This window comes from Canis lupus, chromosome 21, assembly GCF_048164855.1.
Source record: "Canis lupus baileyi chromosome 21, mCanLup2.hap1, whole genome shotgun sequence".
Taxonomy (NCBI): Eukaryota; Metazoa; Chordata; class Mammalia; order Carnivora; family Canidae; genus Canis; species Canis lupus.
Window position 1 is genome coordinate 9771838 of NC_132858.1, and position 20943 is coordinate 9792780.

General features: G+C 64.4%; 1 protein-coding gene across 2 annotated transcripts; it reads right to left on the reverse strand.

The window, feature by feature from the left end:
- Positions 1–1973: 1973 nt before the first annotated feature.
- On the reverse strand, positions 1974–18319 carry CD81 (CD81 molecule). 2 transcript variants are annotated; one of them, XM_072790388.1, is made up of 8 exons: positions 18054–18319; positions 8130–8244; positions 4865–4962; positions 4161–4235; positions 3707–3811; positions 3196–3297; positions 2621–2707; positions 1974–2539 (listed from the first exon to the last, which is right to left on the reverse strand). In XM_072790388.1, exons 1-8 carry the CDS (start codon positions 18117–18119, stop codon positions 2477–2479), a joined length of 711 nt encoding a protein of 236 aa, XP_072646489.1. In that variant the 5' UTR covers positions 18120–18319; the 3' UTR covers positions 1974–2476. The 2 variants fall into 2 exon arrangements, with proteins under 2 accessions (XP_072646489.1, XP_072646490.1); XM_072790389.1 differs by lacking the exon at positions 18054–18319 and adding an exon at positions 9654–9672.
- Positions 18320–20943: the final 2624 nt, after the last annotated feature.

Below are 20943 nucleotides of genomic sequence, written 5' to 3' on the forward strand. Positions count from 1 at the left end.
CCCAGCGCCGCCTGCTGGAAGTCGCGAGCACAGCGGCCGCCTCAGGCCGGAAGTGCATCGTCGCACGCGGCATCGTCGCCGGGTGCTTCCGGTCAGTCCGGAAGTGCGGGCCGCCCGCTCGTGGGTCGGGGGAGGGGGAGGGGGAGGGGGTGGGGGGGCCGGGTTCCGGCTGAGCGCTAGGCTCGCGGTCCCGACGGCCCGGCCGTGCTGCCCACCTGACGGCCGGTCTGGCCGCGTCTCTCGGGGCCGCGGTCCTGGAGTGCTCGGGAAGCCCGCGGACCCCTCGTTTCCGGGGCCGCCCAGCATGGCCTGCGGCAGCACCGGGCAGCTAGGTCGGGATGCCCCAGCCCCCCAGCCCCGCCTGCAGCTGCAGTGTGCCGCTGTGTGAGGATGCCCCAGGGACCCCGCCCTCCTGGGGGCGCCCCAGCCTCACCTGCAGCTGCAGTGTGCCGCTGTGCGAGGGCGCCCCAGAGACCCGCCCTCCTGGGGGCCCCCCAGCCCCGCCAGCAGCTGCAGTGTGCAGCTGTGCGAGGGCGCCCCAGGGACCCGCCCTCCTGGGGGCGCCCCAGCCTCACCTGCAGCTGCAGTGTGCCGCTGTGTGAGGATGCCCCAGGGACCCCGCCCTCCTGGGGGCCCCCCAGCCCCGCCTGCAGCTGCAGTGTGCCGCTGTGTGAGGATGCCCCAGGGACCCCGCCCTCCTGGGGGCCCCCCAGCCCCGCCTGCAGCTGCAGTGTGCTGCTGTGCAAGGGCGCCCCAGGGACCCGCCCTCCTGGGGGCGCCCCAGCCTCACCTGCAGCTGCAGTGTGCCGCTGTGCCAGGGCGCCCCAGGGACCCGCCCTCCTGGGGGCGCCCCAGCCTCACCTGCAGCTGCAGTGTGCCGCTGTGCGAGGGCCCCCCAGCCCCGCCTGCAGCTGCAGTGTGCCGCTGTGTGAGGATGCCCCAGGGACCCCGCCCTCCTGGGGGCCCCCCAGCCCCGCCTGCAGCTGCAGTGTGCTGCTGTGCAAGGGCGCCCCAGGGACCCGCCCTCCTGGGGGCCCCCCAGCCCCACCTGCAGCTGCAGTGTGCTGCTGTGTGAGGATGCCCCAGGGACCTGCCCTCCTGGGGGCCCCCCAGCCCCCCAGCCCCGCCTGCAGCTGCAGTGTGCCGCTGTGCGAGGGCGCCCCAGGGAACCGCCCTCCTGGGGGCGCCCCCAGTCCCGGTCTCCCCAGCACAGACTGGCTGTGCTGTGCCTGCAGGCCAGGATCCCCAGGGTCGTGCAGGGGCAAGTAAGCAGGGCTGCTCCTTGGGCCACTCTGTTCTCTCAGGGACCCACCCTGGCACACAAGGTGGAGGGGTGTGGCAGGAGGGGCAGACCTCACTGAGACCTGATGACCCCAAAAGTAGGGCTGGGGCCAGTTTCCAAAACAAGCGCCAAGGGAGGCAGCTGTCAGCCCTCCACATGAATCCCAGCCAGGCCCTCATGGCCTCAAGGGGCCAGTTCAGCATACACCAGGTCAGTGCCTGCACTCAGCTCATGGTGACATCACCCAGCACTCCCGAGGGGGTGGGGGTGGGAGGAGGCAGCTGGGCCCCGGTCCAGGACGGGGGTGGGTCGGGTGGACTCCGCACACAGTGGCTGAGACCTTGCTCCCCAGCTTCTCCACGGAACACCTAGAAGCTCTGAAGAGTCCCTTCGGAGCATGGGAGGGTCAGTGTGCCTGTCCTCTACAGAGCGGGCCCCCAGGAGGGAGGGGAGTCTTGCAGGCTCTACGCCACATTACCTGAGTGCCCCCTCTGGGCAGTGGTGTCCACAGAGTGGGTAGGGGAGTGAGCTGGGTGGAAGCTGCTGACGGTGGCACCGGGCCCACCAAAGGGGCCCCTCACACCCTGCAAGGTCCGTGGAGCTGAGCCAAGCCTCACCCATGCCGGCCCACCTGCCGCTCCAGCTGCACCCTGGGTCTCAGACGCCGCAGCCACAGGAAGGGGCCAGACAGTTTGTTAGCATGCCCGGTTTTTCCTTCTTTATTGAATGACTTTGAAGATGTAATTACAGCTGAAGGTGACGAGTTAGAGAGGACAGGTGCACTGAAGGTGAAGGCTGCTGGCAGACCCGGCTCGGGACAAGTGGCGACAGGAACGAGGGTTAAAAGGCATGAGCCGTGCAGCCCGTGGGCAGGTGGGTGGGCCCCGGGGCCCCTGGGAGAGGCCTGACTAAGCAGGCGGAGCCCCCAAGCAGCTGCAGAAGCAGAGCGGCCCCTGCCTCACGGTCCCCAAGGCCCACTCACACGCCGTCTCTAGGTGACTTCAGCCCCAAAAGGTAACGGGGGACTTCAGGACAGAAAACCTCAGAAGTAAAAAGGCTAATAAGTGTAGCAGAGTAATACCAGAGAAGTTATATACACAGGCGCTGACGGCCCCTCCTCAGAATGTCCGGTCACTCTAGGGGCCCTGCAGGGTTCCCAGCGGCCCTCCCCGCAGCAGGTGCAGCCGGGGCCGCTCAGTACACGGAGCTGTTCCGGATGCCGCAGCAGAGCACCATGCTCAGGATCATCTCGAAGATCTGTGGGGACGGGTGGGTGGGACTGTCAGCACCCGGAGACTGTGGGGCCGCCTCACGCGGATGCCTGGCCCGTGTACTCACCATGATCACGGCCACCACGATGGCTGCAATGCCAATGAGGTACAGCTTCCCCGAGAAGAGGTCATCGATCTTCTGGTGGCAGTCCTCCTGTGGGGGACAGCCCGCCGACGGTCAGGAGTGCAGGCCCTCGGGCCCCTCAGTGCAGCGGCTCGGGGTCATTGTGGCAAGAGAAGGGAGGGGCTCGATTCCCTGAAGACGTGCCACCAGGGCCTGGTCTCTGCCAGGTTATCTCACGTCCATTTTAAAGCAGATGTGGAGGGGGCGCCTGGGAGGCTCAGCGGGTGAAGCATCTGTCTTGGGTTCAGGGCAGGTCCCGGGTTCTGGGATCAATCCCCATGTTGGGCTCCCTGCTTAGCAGGGAGTCTGCTTCTCCCTCTGCCCCTCCTCCTGCTCGTGTTCTCTCTCTCTCTCTCTCTCCCTCTCCCTCTCGCTCACTCTCTCTCTCAAAATGTTTAAAATAAATAAAGCAGATGTGGAAACGGAAGGTGCTGTGTGCAAAGCCAGGGGCCCAACCCAGCTGGGCTGCTGGACGCGACGTGGGGCCAACCCTGGGCGGCCCAGTGGGCTCCATGTACCTTGAACAAGTTGCTAATGACGTTGCTGCCAGAGGGACACAGGCTGTTCTTGAGCATGGAGGTGGTGAGCGCGGAGAGCGTGCTGGAGCCACAGCAGTTGAGCTGCACGGAGGACACCTGCGGTCAGCCCGGGCCGTGTGCACAGAGGACCACAGGGACACGGCCAGGGACATACACCCCGTGGGCTGCCCAAGCCCCAGGGGTGCCCCAGCCAGGGAGGGTCTGCTCCTCAAGAAGAACAGCCCAGGACTCCTCATCCCCTCCACCCTTGGCTGTGCTGCTCAGAGACCCCCACACCCAGGCCTTCCTACTGCCCATCTGGCTCACACAGGGGACCTGCAGGTCCCAGACAATCCCCTGGGCGGGGGGGGGGGGTCCCAGATAGGGCTCCACGGCCCTCCAGGAGAAGGGCTTCCAGGTCTCCAGTGCCCCACGGAGACCAGATTCAACCCCAGCCGGGCCTCACTCACGGAGGACAACCCTCCTGCACCCCCAGCACCCCCTGCCGCACCGTCTCATGGAAGGTCTTCACCACGGCCTTGGCATTGTTGGCTTCGTCGTCCACCACGGCCTGCTGCAGAGCCTGGTCGTAGAATTGCTTCACATCCTTGGCGATCTGGGGGGAGGGTGTGCGGGAGGGCCGAGGTCACCCCACAGCAAGGACCACCCCAGAGAGGGGGGCAAGCGGTTCACCTGGCTCTCTTGAGAAGATAATGCTTCCAGGGTAGACCAGGATTGCCCCCCATCACCACTCGAGGCTGGGAGACAGGTGGCCCTGCCTTCTCCTCAGCCCCCGCGCCACCTCCTCCAGAAAGCCCTCCGTGGCCTTTCTACCAGGCAGGCCCCAGGGGGAGCCCCAAAGAGCACCCTGCGATCCCAGGGTAGGCCCAACCTGAGCAGCAGGCGGGCACCCCTCCCTCCTGACCCTGCTGGGATGGGCCCCACCACCGTGATCCCGGGCTCACCTGGTCTTTGTTGACAAAGCCCCAGATGCCGGCAGCTACTTCACAGGCGAACAGGATGACGAGGCAGGTGAAGAACTGGGAAGGCCATGCAGGACCCAGAGGGGAGGGCAGAGACATGCGGGGTGAGAACAGGCGTGGGGTCACGCAGATGCCGGACGCCCGAGTGACCCGCAGGTGCATGTGTGGGGTTGGCCTCCACTCCGCACGTCCCATCCAGGGAGCAGCCGTGCGGAGGTGAAAAGCAGCGAGGGGGAAGAGTCAGTCCCAGCAGTGACATGCCAGTGTTCTCAGCAGCCCTACAGGCTGGGGCTGGGGTCCCAAGGAAGCCCCTTCCACACCCCACTTCTCCCTCTGCCCACGGGAAGGGAGCATCGTGACACGGCCACCCACTGCCCCGTTTCCCGACTGCCTGGGCCTCTGTGTCCCCGTGGAGGTTGGCCCAAGGGACATGGCCCTATTGTTTCTGGCTTTTTACTAAAACCAGAGAGGAAAACTGTGGAACTCTGAGTTTGGAACCAGACATCCCAGCAGTCAACCAGGACCAGATTTCAGGACCAGAAAGGGACGTTGGGGCTGACGTTCTGGGCTAGGTCCCCAGGCTGCCCTGCGAGCCCCCCTCCACGGCCTCCCACACTGGCAAGGGATGCACCCAGCAGAGCTCCAGGCTCTGTCTCTGTGTCCCCCAGCCCCGCTCACGACCTTACCGTCCCCAGCAGGCACTGGGACTCCTGGATGGCCCCATAGCAGCCCAGGAACCCAACGAACATCATCACAGCGCCCACGGCGATGAGGATGTAGATGCCTTTGTGGGAGAGCAGGGACACCCTCAGTGAGCAGCGTCCCAAAGGCCACGGCCCCTCTCCAGCCATGCGTCCCACCCCCAGCCCAGGACTTGGGCCCCCCTGCCCTAGTGGAGGGCACTGCGGCCTGGCCGTCGGAGTGAGCACCCCCCTGCATGTCTGCACCTGGAGCCAGGCCGCTGAGGGGGCCCGGTGGGACTGACCGGCAGGGGCGAGCACTCAGAAGGCTCTGCCCTCAGAGCTTCACACGGAACTGCTCCCGGGGTGAGGCCCGTGCAGCCTGCACCCACTCTGGTTCCCGAGAGCCCCTGGGATGAGGTGATGACCACAAAGGATCATCCTCTCCAGGTGCACAGGGCCCTGCTCTTGGCTCAAGGGGAGAGGAGGGGACATAACCCCAGGAGGGCTTGAGCCAGCTTCCGAGGCTCTGATCCCAGGGACCGGAGCCTGCTGGATGAGGGGGCCTGGCCCCATGGAGGATGGCGTGGTGACAGCACACAGGGGCTGCCCACCAGGCTGGGTACGAGCTCCTGGGCAAGCAGGGAGGGCCACCACAGGGGAGTGCAGGTTCCCCTGGCCCACCCACACAGGGCCCTGAGACCACTGGGAGACGCCAACTGTGGCCTTCCAGCAATCCTGGGCCTGGGCCTGTCCCCCTGCCATCACAGCAGCCCAAGCCCCTGTCCATACAGCCAAGGTCCCAGGTTCCAGGGTCTGGCCAGCCTGGCATCCAGGCCCAAACACTGTGCTGGGAAATGGCCGAGGGCCTCCTCCTGGCCAAAGCCTCTGGACAGCACTTGGTGGACCTGGCGGAAGAGAGGCCTCCGGCCATGGCTGGCTCAGGGGCTTCCTGCCCAGGGGGCACAGCACCCTGCAGCTCAGTCTCCCTGCCCTCGGACCTCAAGGAAACATGGGTCCCCGGGTCCCCAATCCTGTCTCACTACGGGAGCTTGGGCACACTGCAACAGGTGCAGGGAGGAGCTGCCAGATGTTCTAGGTCATGCCAGGGGCCGGACACCCGGGGGCAGGCGTCTGACCCGCAGCTCCTCGAGAACCCCGGGGTCTGGTTCCCACAAGTGTGGCTGGGGACCCACCAGGCCCTGTGGCATTGCCTGGGGTGTTGAGTGTGCCCTGCTAACCTGCCCCTCTGCCAGCATCAGACAAAGAACCCTTGTCAGGGCCTACATCTGCTCCCCCACCGCCCTGGCAGGCCTGGCCCACCTTGGGGCCAGCAGGAGGCTCTAGAAGACCAGTCCTTGATGGGCGGGGACACAGCAGCCCATGGGGGACACAGTAGCAGCTCAGGCCTAGGGCTGACAGGCCCTGCCTCCACTCCGCCCTCCAGGTGCCTCCCCAGGGCAGGCTCCCCTCAGTGTGTAAGCCAAGGTCAGCCTCATGGCAACAGCCCAGTGTAGTAGCTGTGAGGGACAGCCTCTGGACAACACCCACTTTGCCCCCTATAAGCTTCTCCTATGGGACCTCTTCCCCGCAGGAGCTCGGGCACAGTCCTGCAGCCTCACTCCTCCCAGCCTGGGCCCGAGCCTGTGACCAGTGTCCCCAGCCTGCCCAGCCCATACCTGGCCTGCACCCAGGGAGCCTTCAGCTCCTCTACCATGCTGGGCCAGACGGAGGGCTATAAGTGCAGGAGCAGCTCTGGCCATGGGGCAGGAGGGTGACCCCTTCCCAAACCACTGCCCACACCCATGGCATGCTGGGTCCTGGAGAGGGCGCACAGACAGCAGCAGCCCACAGGCAGGATGTGGGGTCCTGCCCAGTGGTTGTGGGGAAGGGGAGGCAGGCCTGTAGGACAAGTGGGCAAAGCTGAAAGTCCCACTCCTGAGGGTGCCCAGGCCCTGGTGGGGGTCCCCATGTGCATCCCTGGAGCAGGCAAGCAGAGGGGCCCTGTCCTCCAGAGACTCAAACCTGGGAGAGGCCCCACCACCCAGGGGAGCCTAGGAATCTGGAGACAGAGGCCTGGGAGCCCGCCCTCCCCCCCCCCCCCCGCCCCAGGTCAGCTGGCCCTCGGAGGCCACTGCCAGAGCCACAGGCTCCCATCTCCAGGGAAGAAAGGGGCCACCTCATTGATGCTCCGGGGTCAGACCTCTCGACCCTGCAGGTCACAGAGGGTCATGGGCTGGGATGGGGCATACATGCCCCCTATGCTCCTGGGGTGTCCTGGGCCATCCCCACTCCAGCAACCGAGTGTGATCCTAAGTGTGTGTGTGTGGGGGGGGGGCACCGAACACCAGCTGGGAAGGACCTAGACCCTGTCGAGGCCACACGCACTGCACCAGGCCAGTGGGGTGGCTCTGGTCCTAATACAGAGCCCCGCAACCTAGAGGCCTACACATACTTCCTGCCCTGCTGCTAGGCCTTTGGGGAGGAGGAGGGCCATGCCAGGCCTTCCTTTAAAGGACAGAAACAAGACTTCCAGAGCCCCATGAGGGCCAGGCCCTGCCTCCCGCTGGCTCAGGACCAACCTAAGGAGGAGTGCAGCTCTGCAAGGCAAGGGGGGGCAGGGGTGGGGGCTCAACCCCCAGCCCCACGGACACCCTGAGGGCACAGCTGCTGCCTGGGAGGCAGACACGCAGCCTAATAAGGCAGCAAGGTGTGGCTGGGGAGGCCTGAGGCACACTGGCCCCTGCCCCACCCCGGGCCCAGAGTCCCCCTCCCCTCAGGGGCCTCAGCAGCCCAGGCAGGCATCCAGCCCCGCCCCTGCCCAGGGAGCCTCCCCTGAAATACCCACCATGAGACAGCTCCCCCTCCTGCCCCGAGTCCGCCCCCAGAGGCCAACTGGTGAGTCCCAACCACCCACACACCCTGGGATGTTCCAGACTTGCCTGGCAGCCTGGTTCCTGCCCCATGCACCCCCCACCCAGCCAGGCTGGACCACCTCCGAACGCCCCCCCCCCCCCCAGGGCCCCAGGCTGACCTGACTCCACCCACAGTATCTCTGTCTCACTCTCTCTCCCCAAGAGCCCCCGCTGGCAGGCCTCCTCCACACCCAGCAGCCCAGCACTGCAGCAAGCCCCACTGGCCTGGCCCATGCCCTGCCTCCTCCTGGAAGCCCTTCCTGACCACCTGTTGGCAGACACCCTGGTGGATCTCGTTCCTGCTGGCCCCCAGCCCAGTGCCAGCCAGGTTCTGGGCCCACCCCACATGCACTTACCTACATAGAAGGTGTTGGGTGCAGGCCTGTCCCCGAGCTCCAGATAGAGGAGGTTGGTGGTCTGTGGGTCATGGCGCAGCCACAGGGCCACACCCAGGATCACGCCTCCAGCCAACTGGGGAAAGAACGGGTCCAGGGTTACTTGCAGTGCTGAGGTGGGCTATACCATCCCCTGAATGCCCACTGAGGCAGGTGTGGGACCCTCGGCTCGACTGGCCAGTGGGTCCAGGGCAGCCCCCTCCAGGTGGCTCCACATGTCTGTTTCACTGACCTGGTGTTTGGGATGCCCCAGGAAGGAAGGCCTGGATATGGGCCCACATCCCTGATACTGATGGGGCACACTTCTGTCAAAACAGCACTTATATTTTATCTGGAGCTCAAATTCAACTGGATGTCCTTTATTTTTACTTGCTAATCCGGCCACAGTCCACACCAGACCTGAGCACCCCAGGGACTGCTAGGCCCTCCTCCAAGGGGGTGGCTTCAGCAGCCCTGTGCTCATCTGGGAACCCCATGGAGGGGACTCCAAGTCTTTGGTGCCCAGAGAGAGAGGGGTGGGGATCTGATGCCACCAGGGCCCTGGTGGGGCTGATGGAGGAACTAGATAAGGCGAGGCCGCAGAGGCTGGTGGCATCCAGGAAGCTGCAGGGCGAGGGGCCCGGCCGTCTGTGGGATAAATCCTTGCTGCTGTCAGCCCTGGGAAGGGAAGCCGCTACAGGAGGAAGGAAGCACGCTGTGCTCCCAGAGGCCAGGGGAGGGGCTGCCCGAGCAGCTGGGGCAGGAAAGGGGACTGTGCTCAGAGCCTGGCAGGAGAACAGGAGCTTCCAGCTCTGGTAGGCCCTTCAGAGACTCACCGTCCTTCGAGCACAGGGCACCTACGGAGGGTGGGGAGGGGGAGGCCCTGAAGGGAAACAAAGACCAGGGCCTGGCCTACACATGAGCATCTCACCAGCCCAAGCCAGTGGCCTGCTGCCCTCCGGGCCACCTTCCAGGTCCCTGGCCTCCTCTCTGCCGGGCTGTCCCAGCCCTGGATGCCCCACTGAGGTGGAATCTGCTCCCAGGGCTACAAGCCTTGGCGCAGGCTGGAGGGCCTAGCTGCGCAGCCATCCGCTCCTGGCTTCCTCTTCCTACCATGCGTGGCCTGGCAACTGAGGCCATCCCCCAACCTGCCTCCACAGCACCAGACACTGACCCCAGCCCCCTGCCCCTGCAACAGGACCAGAGCTATGTGACCTACGGGGAGCAGAAACTGAGAAGTAGACCTCAAGGAAAGCACCTGCCCCGAGGCCCGGCCAGGGAGCAGACCCCTGACATGGTGGGTGGGGCCAACCTGCTCAGTGGGGCATGAGTGACTGAGCCCCAGCACTGCGGGCCGCCCCACAAAAAGCCCCAGCAGCTGCCCAGGCCTTTCTCCTCTGGGCTCAGCTACTGGTAAGACTGGGGGTGGGGGGCTGGCTTCCACACACCAAGCGAGGGTGCTCTGTCCACGCCCCTCCAGCCTGGGGTTTCTGTTTCCCAGCACACCTCTCCCAAAGTTCCAGGTCTGGTCAGGGAGGGCCAGCCAAGGCTCTGCAGCTCCATCCTATACTCCAGCAAGTATGGGGAGGTCCACCAAGGGCCTACTGTGCACCTGCTCTGGCCAGGGTCCCCTCCCACGGCCCTGTGGACACCGCACAGCCCTCCAAGGGCAGGGCCCTGGGCTCCCAGCACCCTGTGCCTCTCTGTGACACCTGTCACTGACAGGAGAGGCCAGAGGGCCCATGGGACAGTGGGGGCAGGGCGGGCGCCCCAGAGCCCTCAGCTCCTCCCGAGGTGGCTGCCATCTGCGGCTCCAAGGGAGGCGGCGCAACGAGGCTGAGGGTTGCCGTGGTAACTCTGGCTTGAAACCGTTACTTGTTCTGTTTTGAAACTGTGGTCCAGAGCTGCCTTTGTGAGATGTTCCAGGGCGGAGGGGGAGGGGTGGGGAAGCCCCTGTCCTGGGCCTCCCTCTGTAGTCCCTCTGTAGTCCCAGAGCCCTGGACACAAGCCCCAACTCAGCCTCCCCATCCCCATCAGCGCAGCGGTGCAGGCCCCCTGGCCAGGCTGGGACTGCTCCTTGTGCAGCCCCTTCACCCCAGGAGCTGGGGAGACAAGTGTCTTGGGGTGCACAGTCCTAACAAAAGTGTGGTTGGGACTGTACTCCTCCTAACCCCCAGCTGCCACCTCTGCCCCTTTGGAAGGGCTTTCCTGCAGACTCCTCTGTGGCCCCCAGGCCCTCACACCTGCGGGGTAACAACAGGGAAGCTGGTCCCACCTTTGGAGCTGGGGAGGGCCTGGTGCTGATGTGCCCCCAGTTGCTACCCCAGTCTGCCCTCCCTGAGCAGACCCCTGGGTGGGGCCAGGCGAACACAGTGGTGGGAGGACCATCCCATTTCCAGATGAGGAAACCCACGTGGCAGGGAGATGTTCACCTCAGGTCGCCTGCAAGGGAGAGGCCCACCCAGGTGGCACCCTGCCCCAGAGGGGGTTGGAAAGCCATCTTCAGGGAAGGGAGGGCTCCTGTCCCCCCATCTGCATGCTGATGGGAATGTGGAAGGAGCAGTGGGGCGGTCTGCTTCCTGGCCTCTTGGCCCGCACCTGCTACCCCAGGAGTTCGCCCAGAGACTGAGTGACTCAAGTGTCCACACCATGACCTGGGCCCCAGTGTTCCCAGCCCCAAACTGGGTCCCACCCATTTGTCCTTCACTGGCGGTCAGATGGGACAAACAGAGGCAAAGGGGGGTGCGGCCACATAGGGGAGTCCCAGCGGCAGAAAGAAGTGTGCCACTCGGTTGATAACTGTGAGGAATGACAGAAGCCAGACCAAGAAGAAAAAAGTTTCCTTTATACAAAGGTGTCAGAAATGCTAATTATGCGCTGTGACAGACCACAGGCCCTGGCCGCCTGGGGTGGGGGAGGGATCCTGAGGCCCCGGGGACGCTTTGGGGACTGATGGATGTGTCCACGATTGATCACGAGGCGGCGGCAGCCACAGGGGTCTGCCCGTGTCAAAACTCAGCAAGCTGTGCGCCTGAAATACATACTGTGTACCTCATGCCCCATAAAGCCGTTTTAAAACCCCCAGCGGCCCAGCCAATCCTTGAAGGTGGAACTTGTAAGCAAGGCTCTCAGGGGCCAATATTTTGGGTCCCAAAGGATCCAGACTGCCATGCCGGTGCCACCTGGGCCCCGAGGTGAGGAGCCGGATGTGCCACGCTCCCTGGGGCTCCCCAGGCCTGCAGCAAGCACCTGGACGTGGCGCGCTGACGTCTTGCCCACAGAACCCATGTCTGAGCATCCAAGAAGGGGAATGGTGGAGCATGGATGTATGTTCCAGAACAGGAGTCCAGCCCTGGGGGACAGCAGGGGTCACAGCAGAGGGCGGGGGCGGGGCCGGAGCACGGCAGCCAAGCGTGTGCCCTGCGCCACCCTGGGGTCACCTCCATGTCTTTGTGCGTCCTCATCCCCTTTGTAAGATGAAGGTACAAAGTTAGCCAACATCCCCATGGTGCCTAGCACAACGCCACTGTACGCGGCTGGCTCACGAGGACACGAGCAGGGAGAGTCCCAGCAAGTGGACCAGCAGTGGTGTCGCCCCCAACCCAGGGTCACCGCTGCCATCTGCTCCGGCCCCAGGAGGGCCGTGCCCCGAGAAGCCTGGCAGCAGGGCAGGCAGGGGTGCGGGGGAGGGTGCCAGCGAGCCGGGCCTGGGGGAGGGTCCAGCAGCGGGGATGGTGTGCCCGGTTCAGGGCCTTGTGAAAGCTTCTGTTTCTGTTTCTTTTTTCTTCCGTTCTGAGAACTAGTAACGAGCGGCATCAGATGAGACAGGAGGCACGCTGGGTTCCTGCCCGGCCCGCCTGCCGTTTCCAAGAAGCGGCTGAAAGGGAGTGAGACAGAGCGGGTGCTGCCCGGACAGGCCTGGGGCGGCCGTGCCCTGGGCTGGCAGGGCCTCCACGGCCCGAGTGCTCAGCCCAGTCCCACCCACATGAGGCCGCGGGCAGCAAGGACAGCGCACGTCATTCACGCCCTCTCAGCAGCACAGGGTGCCTGGGTGCAGGGGTGTGTGGGGGAGAGCCCCACCACGAGGAGGGCGGGGGCACCAGGCTCCAGGCCAGCTCTGCTCCCTGACTCCCCACGTCCAGGGGTATGTCCACTCGCGGGAACACATGCCAGGAAGCACCCACTTGGCTAGGGCTCTGGTGGAGACCCCCCCCCCACCTGATCAACAGAGCAGTGAAGGCCAGAGGCAGGAAGTAAGGCTGAAAATGTTCTCGGGGACATGGGGCTAAGTCAGAGGGAAGAGGTGCGGCACAGACGCTTTTAGGATGGGCTGCAGGGCAGGGGGGATCCTGACGTCACCCCTCGGGCTGCAGAGGGGTCCTGGGTTCCTACACCCTGACCCTCACTCCCCACGCACAATGAGTGGACAGGGCCAGACTCCTCCCTGGGTGACACAGGCCCAACTCAGGCCTTCCTGGGGGGGTGGGGGGGGGGTGGGCAGCTGCCCCCATTGTGGCCTCTGGGAGCAGCTCAAGGCAGGAAGTGTGGAGGGAAGAGCGGAGACCCTCACCTTGGGCAGGAAGCAGAGCCTCTCCAGAGGCCCCCGGACCTCAGGAAGCCTCCTGGCCCGCATCCAAGAGTAGGTAGGAAAGGGGTCATGACCCAGGCCTTCCCACCAGCTAAGGAGATGCAGGAGCCACTTGCCACCAAGAAGTGAGTGTAGGCCCCTTCCACATCCCTGCCACCTCTAGGGGTACCTGAGAGCCACTTCAGGGCCAGACCCTCATCTCACGGCCCAATCCCTGGGTAGTGAAGCCAGGGGTGTCCTGCTCCCCTGCCCCAAACCCACTGCACTGTGGGAAGCCCCTCTGCCTCCTGGGCCCCTGCAGACATCCCAGGGACCTGCCGAAGGACACAGGTCAGGCTGCAGCAGGCCACATGTATTGGACAAGGAGGGTCTGGGTGGCCCAGAATCTACCAGAGAGTGAGATGGGGGGTGGGGGTTCAGGCAGGGGAGCAGAGAGCAGGTGGAGGGCTCCCAGGGTGCATCAGGACGGCCTGGTCCCCTCCCGGGGAGCCCCAGCCCTGGAGCCATGCCAGGCTGTGAAGTACTGGACCTCCTCACGTGGTCACTTGGGGACCTCAGCCTCCTAGTGCCCTAGCAAGCCTGATGATGGCCAGGCCCCAAGGGGGCAGCTCCAGCCCAGGGCCCTGGGGAGCATTACCTTGTATGAGCTGGAGCTCTTACCACCCTGGCAACAAAGTGAAAGGTCGCCTGTCCGAAAGGTGGGTGGCCGAGCCCCTGGGTTAGGAAGCAGTGCGGGCCAAGCAGAGCCACAGCTATGTGAGAGGGTGAGCTCCCTGCGAGCTTGCGGCAGGACCACGGTTGGTGGTTCCCAAACCCACTGTCTCTTGAAGCCCCCACATCTTCCCCCCAAGACCAAGGACATTGAACTCCTGGGTTCAGGCCTCCCAGCGCCAGGACTGGAGACCCAGGGAGGCGGGTAGTTCTCACTCCCGTTACCCCAGCCGCACACAGGCACCTCCCTGCCACAGGTCCCAGCCTGAGCTTCACGTCCACTGTCAGGAGCCAGCCGTCAGCTGCGGCACAGAATCAACCCCAGAACCCACCCATAGGCGATAGCACAGGTAAGACAGGTTACAGGGAGCTGTTCTACGTCCCCCCACGGCAACTTATAACCCAGGCCAACCCGGGTGTGGGACGGCACAGATGCTAGGGTGGGTCACCCAGCCACGGACTCTGCAGGGCGGGTGGCCCTGGCTTCCTGTCTTTCATCATCTTGACAATGACCATGTCACCCAGTCACCAGAGATAGGTAGGGAGCACTAACTTCCCAAAGTCAGAGTCGGGGACAAGGAGACATGAACCCCCAGGACCTGGCTGTGCTGCCAGCCCCCTACCCCCAGGCCTGGAGCACCCTCCCTTTGGCCAGCCCCCACGTCATGCCCAGGGAAGGTGGACTCCCCGTCCCTGGCAGCTAGCTTATGCAGCAAGGGAAATCCTCAGCCAGCCTGTTGGGCGTGGGCCCCTGCCTGCCCGTGGGGACTCCCCTAGCATCTGGGGGTGCACCTGGAAGCCTCCAAGTGGTCTTGTGTGAATCAGCACCTGCTCAGCCATGGGGGGGGTTTAGGCCAGGCCCCAAAGTAGAAACTATGTGTACTTTGGGGGGAATGGACCCTGAGAGGTCTAGAGGTTTTCTGGAAGCACACTGGATCAAACCACATTGTGTAGGACACACTAGAAAATAAGTTGGGAGGAGGGTCCTGAGGGCCGATTCCAGGCAGGCCTAGTTCTCAGTCAAGGACGAGGCACCTGGCCATGGGCAGCTTCAGGCCTGAAAACCACCCAGCCCTCACCACGTGCCCCGGGCTGGGGCCTGGGGTGCCAGGGCCAGAGGCAGAGCTCCTGTGTGTCTCCTCCATCCCCACCCCAAAACACTGGGCCAGTGCAAAGGTGATCGATCATCAGCCTCTCCCACAGGGCCTGGACTTTGGCTTATTGATTGGATGACCCAGGTTCTACCCTCACAGGGTTTCAGGTGCTGAAATAAAGCCATGGGGTGGATGATTTGGGGCGGGTCGGTCTCCCTGTCCAGACTTAGAAGCAGTATGAGCTAGAGATAGGGGATCCACTGAACTTCTGGAGGCAGACCTGAGCTGGGTGTGGGGACCACACCAGCCAGGGTCCCAGGCCTCTTGGTACTTGGACATCCTCCTGGAGGGGGACCGCTTCGCTCCAGGGACAGACCACAGACTACCTCTTCTTGTCTCAGCCCAAAGCCGTTTATCCCACAACCAAAGCTCTGACACTCACTCCATCCACTAGCCTACCCCACTGAAGCCGGCACAGGAAACCCCCACCCCCACCCAGAGCCTGCCAGGGTCACACATCCCCTCTCCCGGAAGGAAGGCGAGAGCACCACTAAGTGACAGACAGTCATGTGCTGTCTGGAAGCAAGAATTAAATGCCAGTTAGTGAGGCTTCTAATCAGCCCTGTTCCCAGCCTCATCTGGCTGCCCTGCCTCTGGAAGGCGGCCACCGAAGGCATTAGGCGAGAGGAGTGGCCAGGCCCAGGACGCTGTGCTCTCGTTGGCCAGCCTCCAGAGAGAGGCCTGTGATCATACCCACTTCACAGATGAGGAAAGCGAGCGGGGCTCACGCATGCCAGCTGCCTGCCCCAGGTCACAGGGAGGGAGCCTCTGCTCTTCCTGAAATGCCCAGCAGCAGGAGCCTGGAGGGTCACAGGCTTCTGCCAGGAAGCTCCGGGTCCCACCCCCAACCGGGAGGATTTCCACGCTGCGGGGCAGGGTGTCTGCGCCATCGTCTTCCAGGCTTGGCCACGGTTGCTGCTTGCAGTCCTACTCGTGGCTTGATGCCTGCCAGGCCAGGGAGCCCCAAAGTCAGGCTGTGGTCAGGCATGCTGAGTGCATGCCACCTGGGGTCCCAAAGTCCTGGTTCCAGGAGGAGAGAGACGCACTCCTTCCTGGGGAAGCCAGCCTGGCTGCCTTTGAGGACTGCTCCCATGTGTGAGCCTTTTCACTCTCTGAAATGAAACTTTTAAAACTGCCCCGATGCAGGTACCCACTGTCAAAGTCTCCTCCCGGCTCCCCCTCAGCACCTACTCCTGTACGGTGGCCACGGTGCACAGTGAGCGAGTCAGGCCAGGCACTGGGGTGCCCTCCCTCACCCACCACCCTCTGGGGCATCCGAAACCCCTTCCCCGAGGCACAGCCCACACCGGGCCAGGACAGCAGGACAGCAGTCTTCCTGCCGGCCATCCGTGCCCTACGACCACCTCCTGAGCTCGCCTGTAAGGGTGTTAGCTAATCTGCCAGCCCCGGGAGACAGGACGTGGAAAACGTCCACCTCAGGGGGCAGGACTCCAAGGCCCAGGACTGCAGCAGAGGGGACAGGGCTCCACCACCCAGAACCAGCCCCTCGGCACCATGCTGCCAGCCAGGTGAGGCGGGACGCCCGCAGAGAGGGGCTCTGCCACAGTGGTGGCCCCCAGCCCCACCTTGCTCAGCTCTGCATGTCTGTTGCAGGGGTGGGTGGGACCGAGGCAACTGGACCGTGGGACGCAGCGCTGAGTGCTCAGCTGGGTGGCTGGGAGAGGAGAGGCCTGGAAACGTTTCCTCAAGCCTCAATGAAGAGCAGCCCCTGGGGATGTGTCAGGCCTCTGCCCAGCTGCCTGGGGAACTACCGGACTCGCTCAAGCAGAGCTGGGAGGTGAGCGCGGGCTGCCCTGGAGACCTCCCAAGCTGGGCAGCGGGGAGGGACTTACCCAGAGCTGACACTCAGCCCAAGGACAAGAATCTACTCCAGAAGACAGCCTCTATGTCTGTCTACCCTCCACTTCCTGGTCAGGGTCCTCACCCCACATCCAGGCTCCGCTGGTAGGGGAGGGGCTCAGAGGCCAGCAGAGGGGTGTCTGGGTGTCCCTTCACCCCGACCCCTATACACCCAGGCCATAGCAGGCAAATACTAAATCGACACTCAACACCACCTCTTCGGCAAAGACCCCAGGCATGGTTAAGGTCATACCTGGCCCATCCTGACAGTCCCCGTGCTCCCCACTCCCCAGGCAGAGGCCAGTGGCCACAGCGACCCCCAGCTGTGCCTCCCACCCAGGCGGGGGGCAATGCCTCCACTTCACCCTCAGCTAAAGCTCAGTCCAGTCTCTGTCCCCGCCACCCCAAACACCTCACTGCCCCAAGATCCACGCTGGGATCCTCGGATGTCCAGAACGGAAACAGATGTCCCCAATCCCACACACTTGCTCTGGGGACCATTTTAAAAGTTTACCCTCTTGCATCTACTTGGGAAATACACTGTCCAGCAGATGTTGTCATGGTCCTTTCCCAGAAGGAGTGAGCAGCCTGGGTGGCGAGCAGCACACAGCCACCCAGGAAGGTTCCCAGGTCCTGCGGGGGGTGGGGGGTGGGGGGGGGAACATGACTGGCCACGAGGAGGCAGGGCAGCGCCAGGAGAGGGGTTCCTGCACCCACTCGGGGCCCCTCCCCAACTCCAACACAGGCAGGAAACCGAAACAAAGCCAAAGCTCCAGCGTTCCTGGCCAGCAGTTACCACCCAGGCCAGGAAAACGCGACTTGCAGGTCAGCAGCCTGACGGCCCTGAGACCCTCCTGCACCCCAAGATGAACATCCTGTGGCTACCTCTTCCAAGGTGGACGTCCAAGCTCAGACCGAAGCCCAGACCTGGGCATCCCCTGGGACCCAGGCTCCGGAGGGGCCCAGAGGCGCTCGGGTCCACGGGGCCCCCTGCCCGCCCTGGCCCCACTCCCCTCAAAGCCTCCACCGCGTCCTGGCCGGGGCAGGCTGCAACCCCGGGCTGGGGGGGCAGTGCAGGGGGCCGGCCCCACCAGGCGCGGGCCGCTGGGGGCCCCCCACGGCCATCCCCGGGGCGGCAGGGCTTGCTGGGCCGGCCGTGGGGCGAGGGCTCCCAGGACCGCACCGAGTGCGCGGCCCCCCTGCCCCCCGCCCCCCGCCCCCCCGTCCTTCCAGGGGCGGCGGCTCGGATGAGCTCATGGGGGCGGGGCGCCGGGAGCCCCGCCCCCCGAGCCCCCTCGGTGCCGGCGGAGCAGGGTGGTCCCCTCACGGCGGCCCGCGGCCCCCAGCCCGCTCCCGCCGCGCCGCCCGCCATCGCTCGGCGGGCTCAGCCCCACGGCCCCCCGGACGCCCCGGCCCGGCCCCGGCGCCCCGACAGCCGGCTCGCAGCACCCCCTCCGCCCGTCTGCCGGCCCCGGACCACCCCCCGCCCGGCGCCCACAGGTGGCCCCTCTGCGCGGCCTAGTGGGGCGCGCGGCCTGCCGGGCTCGGGGCGTCCCGGCCCCCCCCGCCCCCCGCCCCCCGCCGGGGGCTCACCCAGAAGACGAAATTGAAGACGAAGAGCAGGTACTTGATGCACTTGGTGCAGCCCTCCACCCCCATGGCGGCGCGGGCGGCGAGCGGCCTGCGGGGTGCGCGGGGCGGGCCGGGCCGGGCCGGGGCGCGGGGCGCGGGGCCTGGCGGGCGGCGGGGCGGGGCGCGGGCCCGGGGCGCGGGTGCTCGGGGCGCGGGTACTCGGGGGCGCGGGGCGCGGGGCGCGGGAGGCCGGGCCGGGGCGCGCTGGGTCGACCGCCGCCGCTGCGCGCTCGCTCTCTGGCCGCGCGCGCGCCCCCGCCGCCTGTTATAGGGCGCTCCGGCCCCGCCCCCGGCCCCGCCCCCGGCCCCGCCCCGCCCCGCCCCCGGAGCGCGCGCTCCGCGGGGGTCAGACCTGGGTGCCCCGAGCCCAACGCCGGCCGGCCTCGCGGCGCCCTGCGAACACCTTCCCCTTCTCTGGGCCTTCCCCAGGCGCTTCGGACAATCCAAGGAGGCTCCCTGGAGGAGGTGATGCAGCAGCGAGTGCCCCCCAGGGTGGGTGATGAGCCTGACAGCCAGCCGGCCTGGCTTGAAAATCCTGGTCATCCACGGTAAGGGCAGTTGTTGAGCACGGCGACAGAGTCTGCTTGGAAAGGTCCCTGAGACGGTGACCGGTGTTAAATGTCCAGGAGACCCCAGCCACCTGTAGGACAGCCTCCAAACACTGTGTACTCTGCTCACCCCGGTGGAGGCCAGCCCCACAGTCAAGTCGGTTTTCTGAAGATGGGGGCCGCGGGGGCAGGCTGATGGGGATGCGGGCAGGAGGGGACCCATCAAGTGGGCAGTGCTTCTCCCCAGGTGACAGAGCGGACCTGTGGCCTGGTGACTCTCGGATGAAGAAGTGGAAATGTTCCGTGTAACCCTGGCACAAATGACTGCTGACCCCTTGACACGGGGCCAGTGCCACCACCCAGCAGGACCCAGATTTTTCATTGTACTTCACTGCAGTGGGAATGGCCCTGGGTGGCCAGCAGCTTCCTATTAGCCGGAGCAGCCCTAGCTTACTCCTGTCTCTGTACTCTTATTTCTGTAGTTTTCTTGGTGGTTAATTTAAAAAAATCTGTTCCAGGGGCACCTGGCTGGCTCACTTGGTAGAGCATGGGACTCTTGATCTGGAGATGGTGAGTTCAAGCCCAGTGTTGGGTGTGGAGCCTACTTAAAAAAGAAAGTTGGGGTATAAATAAAATATAATAATAAAATCAAAGTCCATCCTGGCTTCCTGCTTGTATAAGAGCTATGCACACGTGTTTGTACATAGTGTAGTGTTTGTGTGTGTTGAGATAACGTTATAATAAAAATGGCTTACATCCTCACTTGGGGTCTGCCAGGGTTCTTTTTTTTTAAAAAAAGATTATTTATTTGAGAGAGAGAGGGAGAGGGAGTGTGCAAGCAGGAGGGAGAGGGAGAAGCAGGCTCCCCACTGAGCAGGGAGCCTGATGGAGGGCTCTGTCCCAGGACCCTGAGATCCTGACCTGAGCCGAAGGCAGATGCTTCACCGACTGAGCTCCCCAGGTGGCCCTGCTAGGATTCTTTTTGCGGAAAAGGAGGCAGAAGAGGTCTCCAGGGTGACAGGATGCTTGCGTACGTGTCCTGGGCACTCTGCTCTCCCATCAGGCCCCCGCTGACCACAGTGATAGGTTCATTTCCTGCCAAAGCTGTGGGATGAATCCTCTGAGAAAGGCCTTCCCGGGGCCCTCTGGGAAGGGGAGCAGAGGGGGCTCATGAGCCCACCATCTGGGAAGGGGAGCTAGGTGGAGGGCAGAAGCTCCATCCACCGGCCCTCAGAGCAAGTCAAGTCCAGCTAGCGTGTTTTGTCTTCAGGTGTGCATCCACTAGTTAGTGGGCGCCCCAGGTGCTACTCTAGATCCTGGCTGCGGGAGGTGGACAGCCAGGACCTCATCTCTCAAGGACCTTAGAACTTGCTCGAGGTGATGGATGTCACCCCACACCAATCAGGTCAATGCTGGGAAGGGCGGGAATTCCCAGGATAATTTAATAGTATCAGGTGGGCAGTCTCCCAGTGCTGGGGGCATAGAGGAGTCCATGGTACACCGAGGCCCCGAGGACTGAGAAGAAGCCAGACCTGTGCGCTGCTGGGGAAGAGCATTCCAGGCAAAGCGGGTACATTTGGAGGAGAAGAAATAAGCCAGGAGATGGGGGCAGAAAGGGGCAAGAGAGCTAGATGCTGATGTAGGGGGCCAGCAGTTGGGTTGAAGTCCAGCATGGAGCTGTGTTAGATCTGACTACGGGGGCAGGGGGCCACCTGAGGGTCTCTGCACAGGCCTGGCTGCTGCACTGAATGGGGGCATATGTCAGCAGGTGCCTCAGCCCCGCAGAGGAATCCACGCTACAGGCCCCCGGGATCACAGGGAAAATGGGCCACATCTGGGTGCCTGGCACAGGTGGGCTCTGCCCTGGGACCACCTCCGAAGTGCTCTACCCAGTGGCCCACCATCTTGACCTTGTGGGGACTACAGGGGACCCACCAGCGGTGGTTCTGGGCTCTCTAGAGACTCAGCAGTAGGAGATGTAAGGAGGTCCAATGTTGCACACTGGCTCACGTGCTCGAGAAGCCCAGGATGCCCCACTGCCTGCCGCCTGCACGCCAGGGACCTGGGAAGGCTGATGCTATGATTCAGCCTGAGCCTGTAGGCCTGGGAACCAGGGCACCGGTGGTGTAAGTCCCAGTTCCGGGGCCAGAGAAGATGAGATGAGATGTCCCAGCTCAGCGGGTGAGGCAGACAAGGAGGCAAATCCCTCTTTCCTCCTTCTCCTGGTCTATCCAGGCCTTAAGGGGCCTGGGTGAGGCCCACCCACTCTGGGGAGGGCCATCTACTGTGCCGAGTCTGCTGAT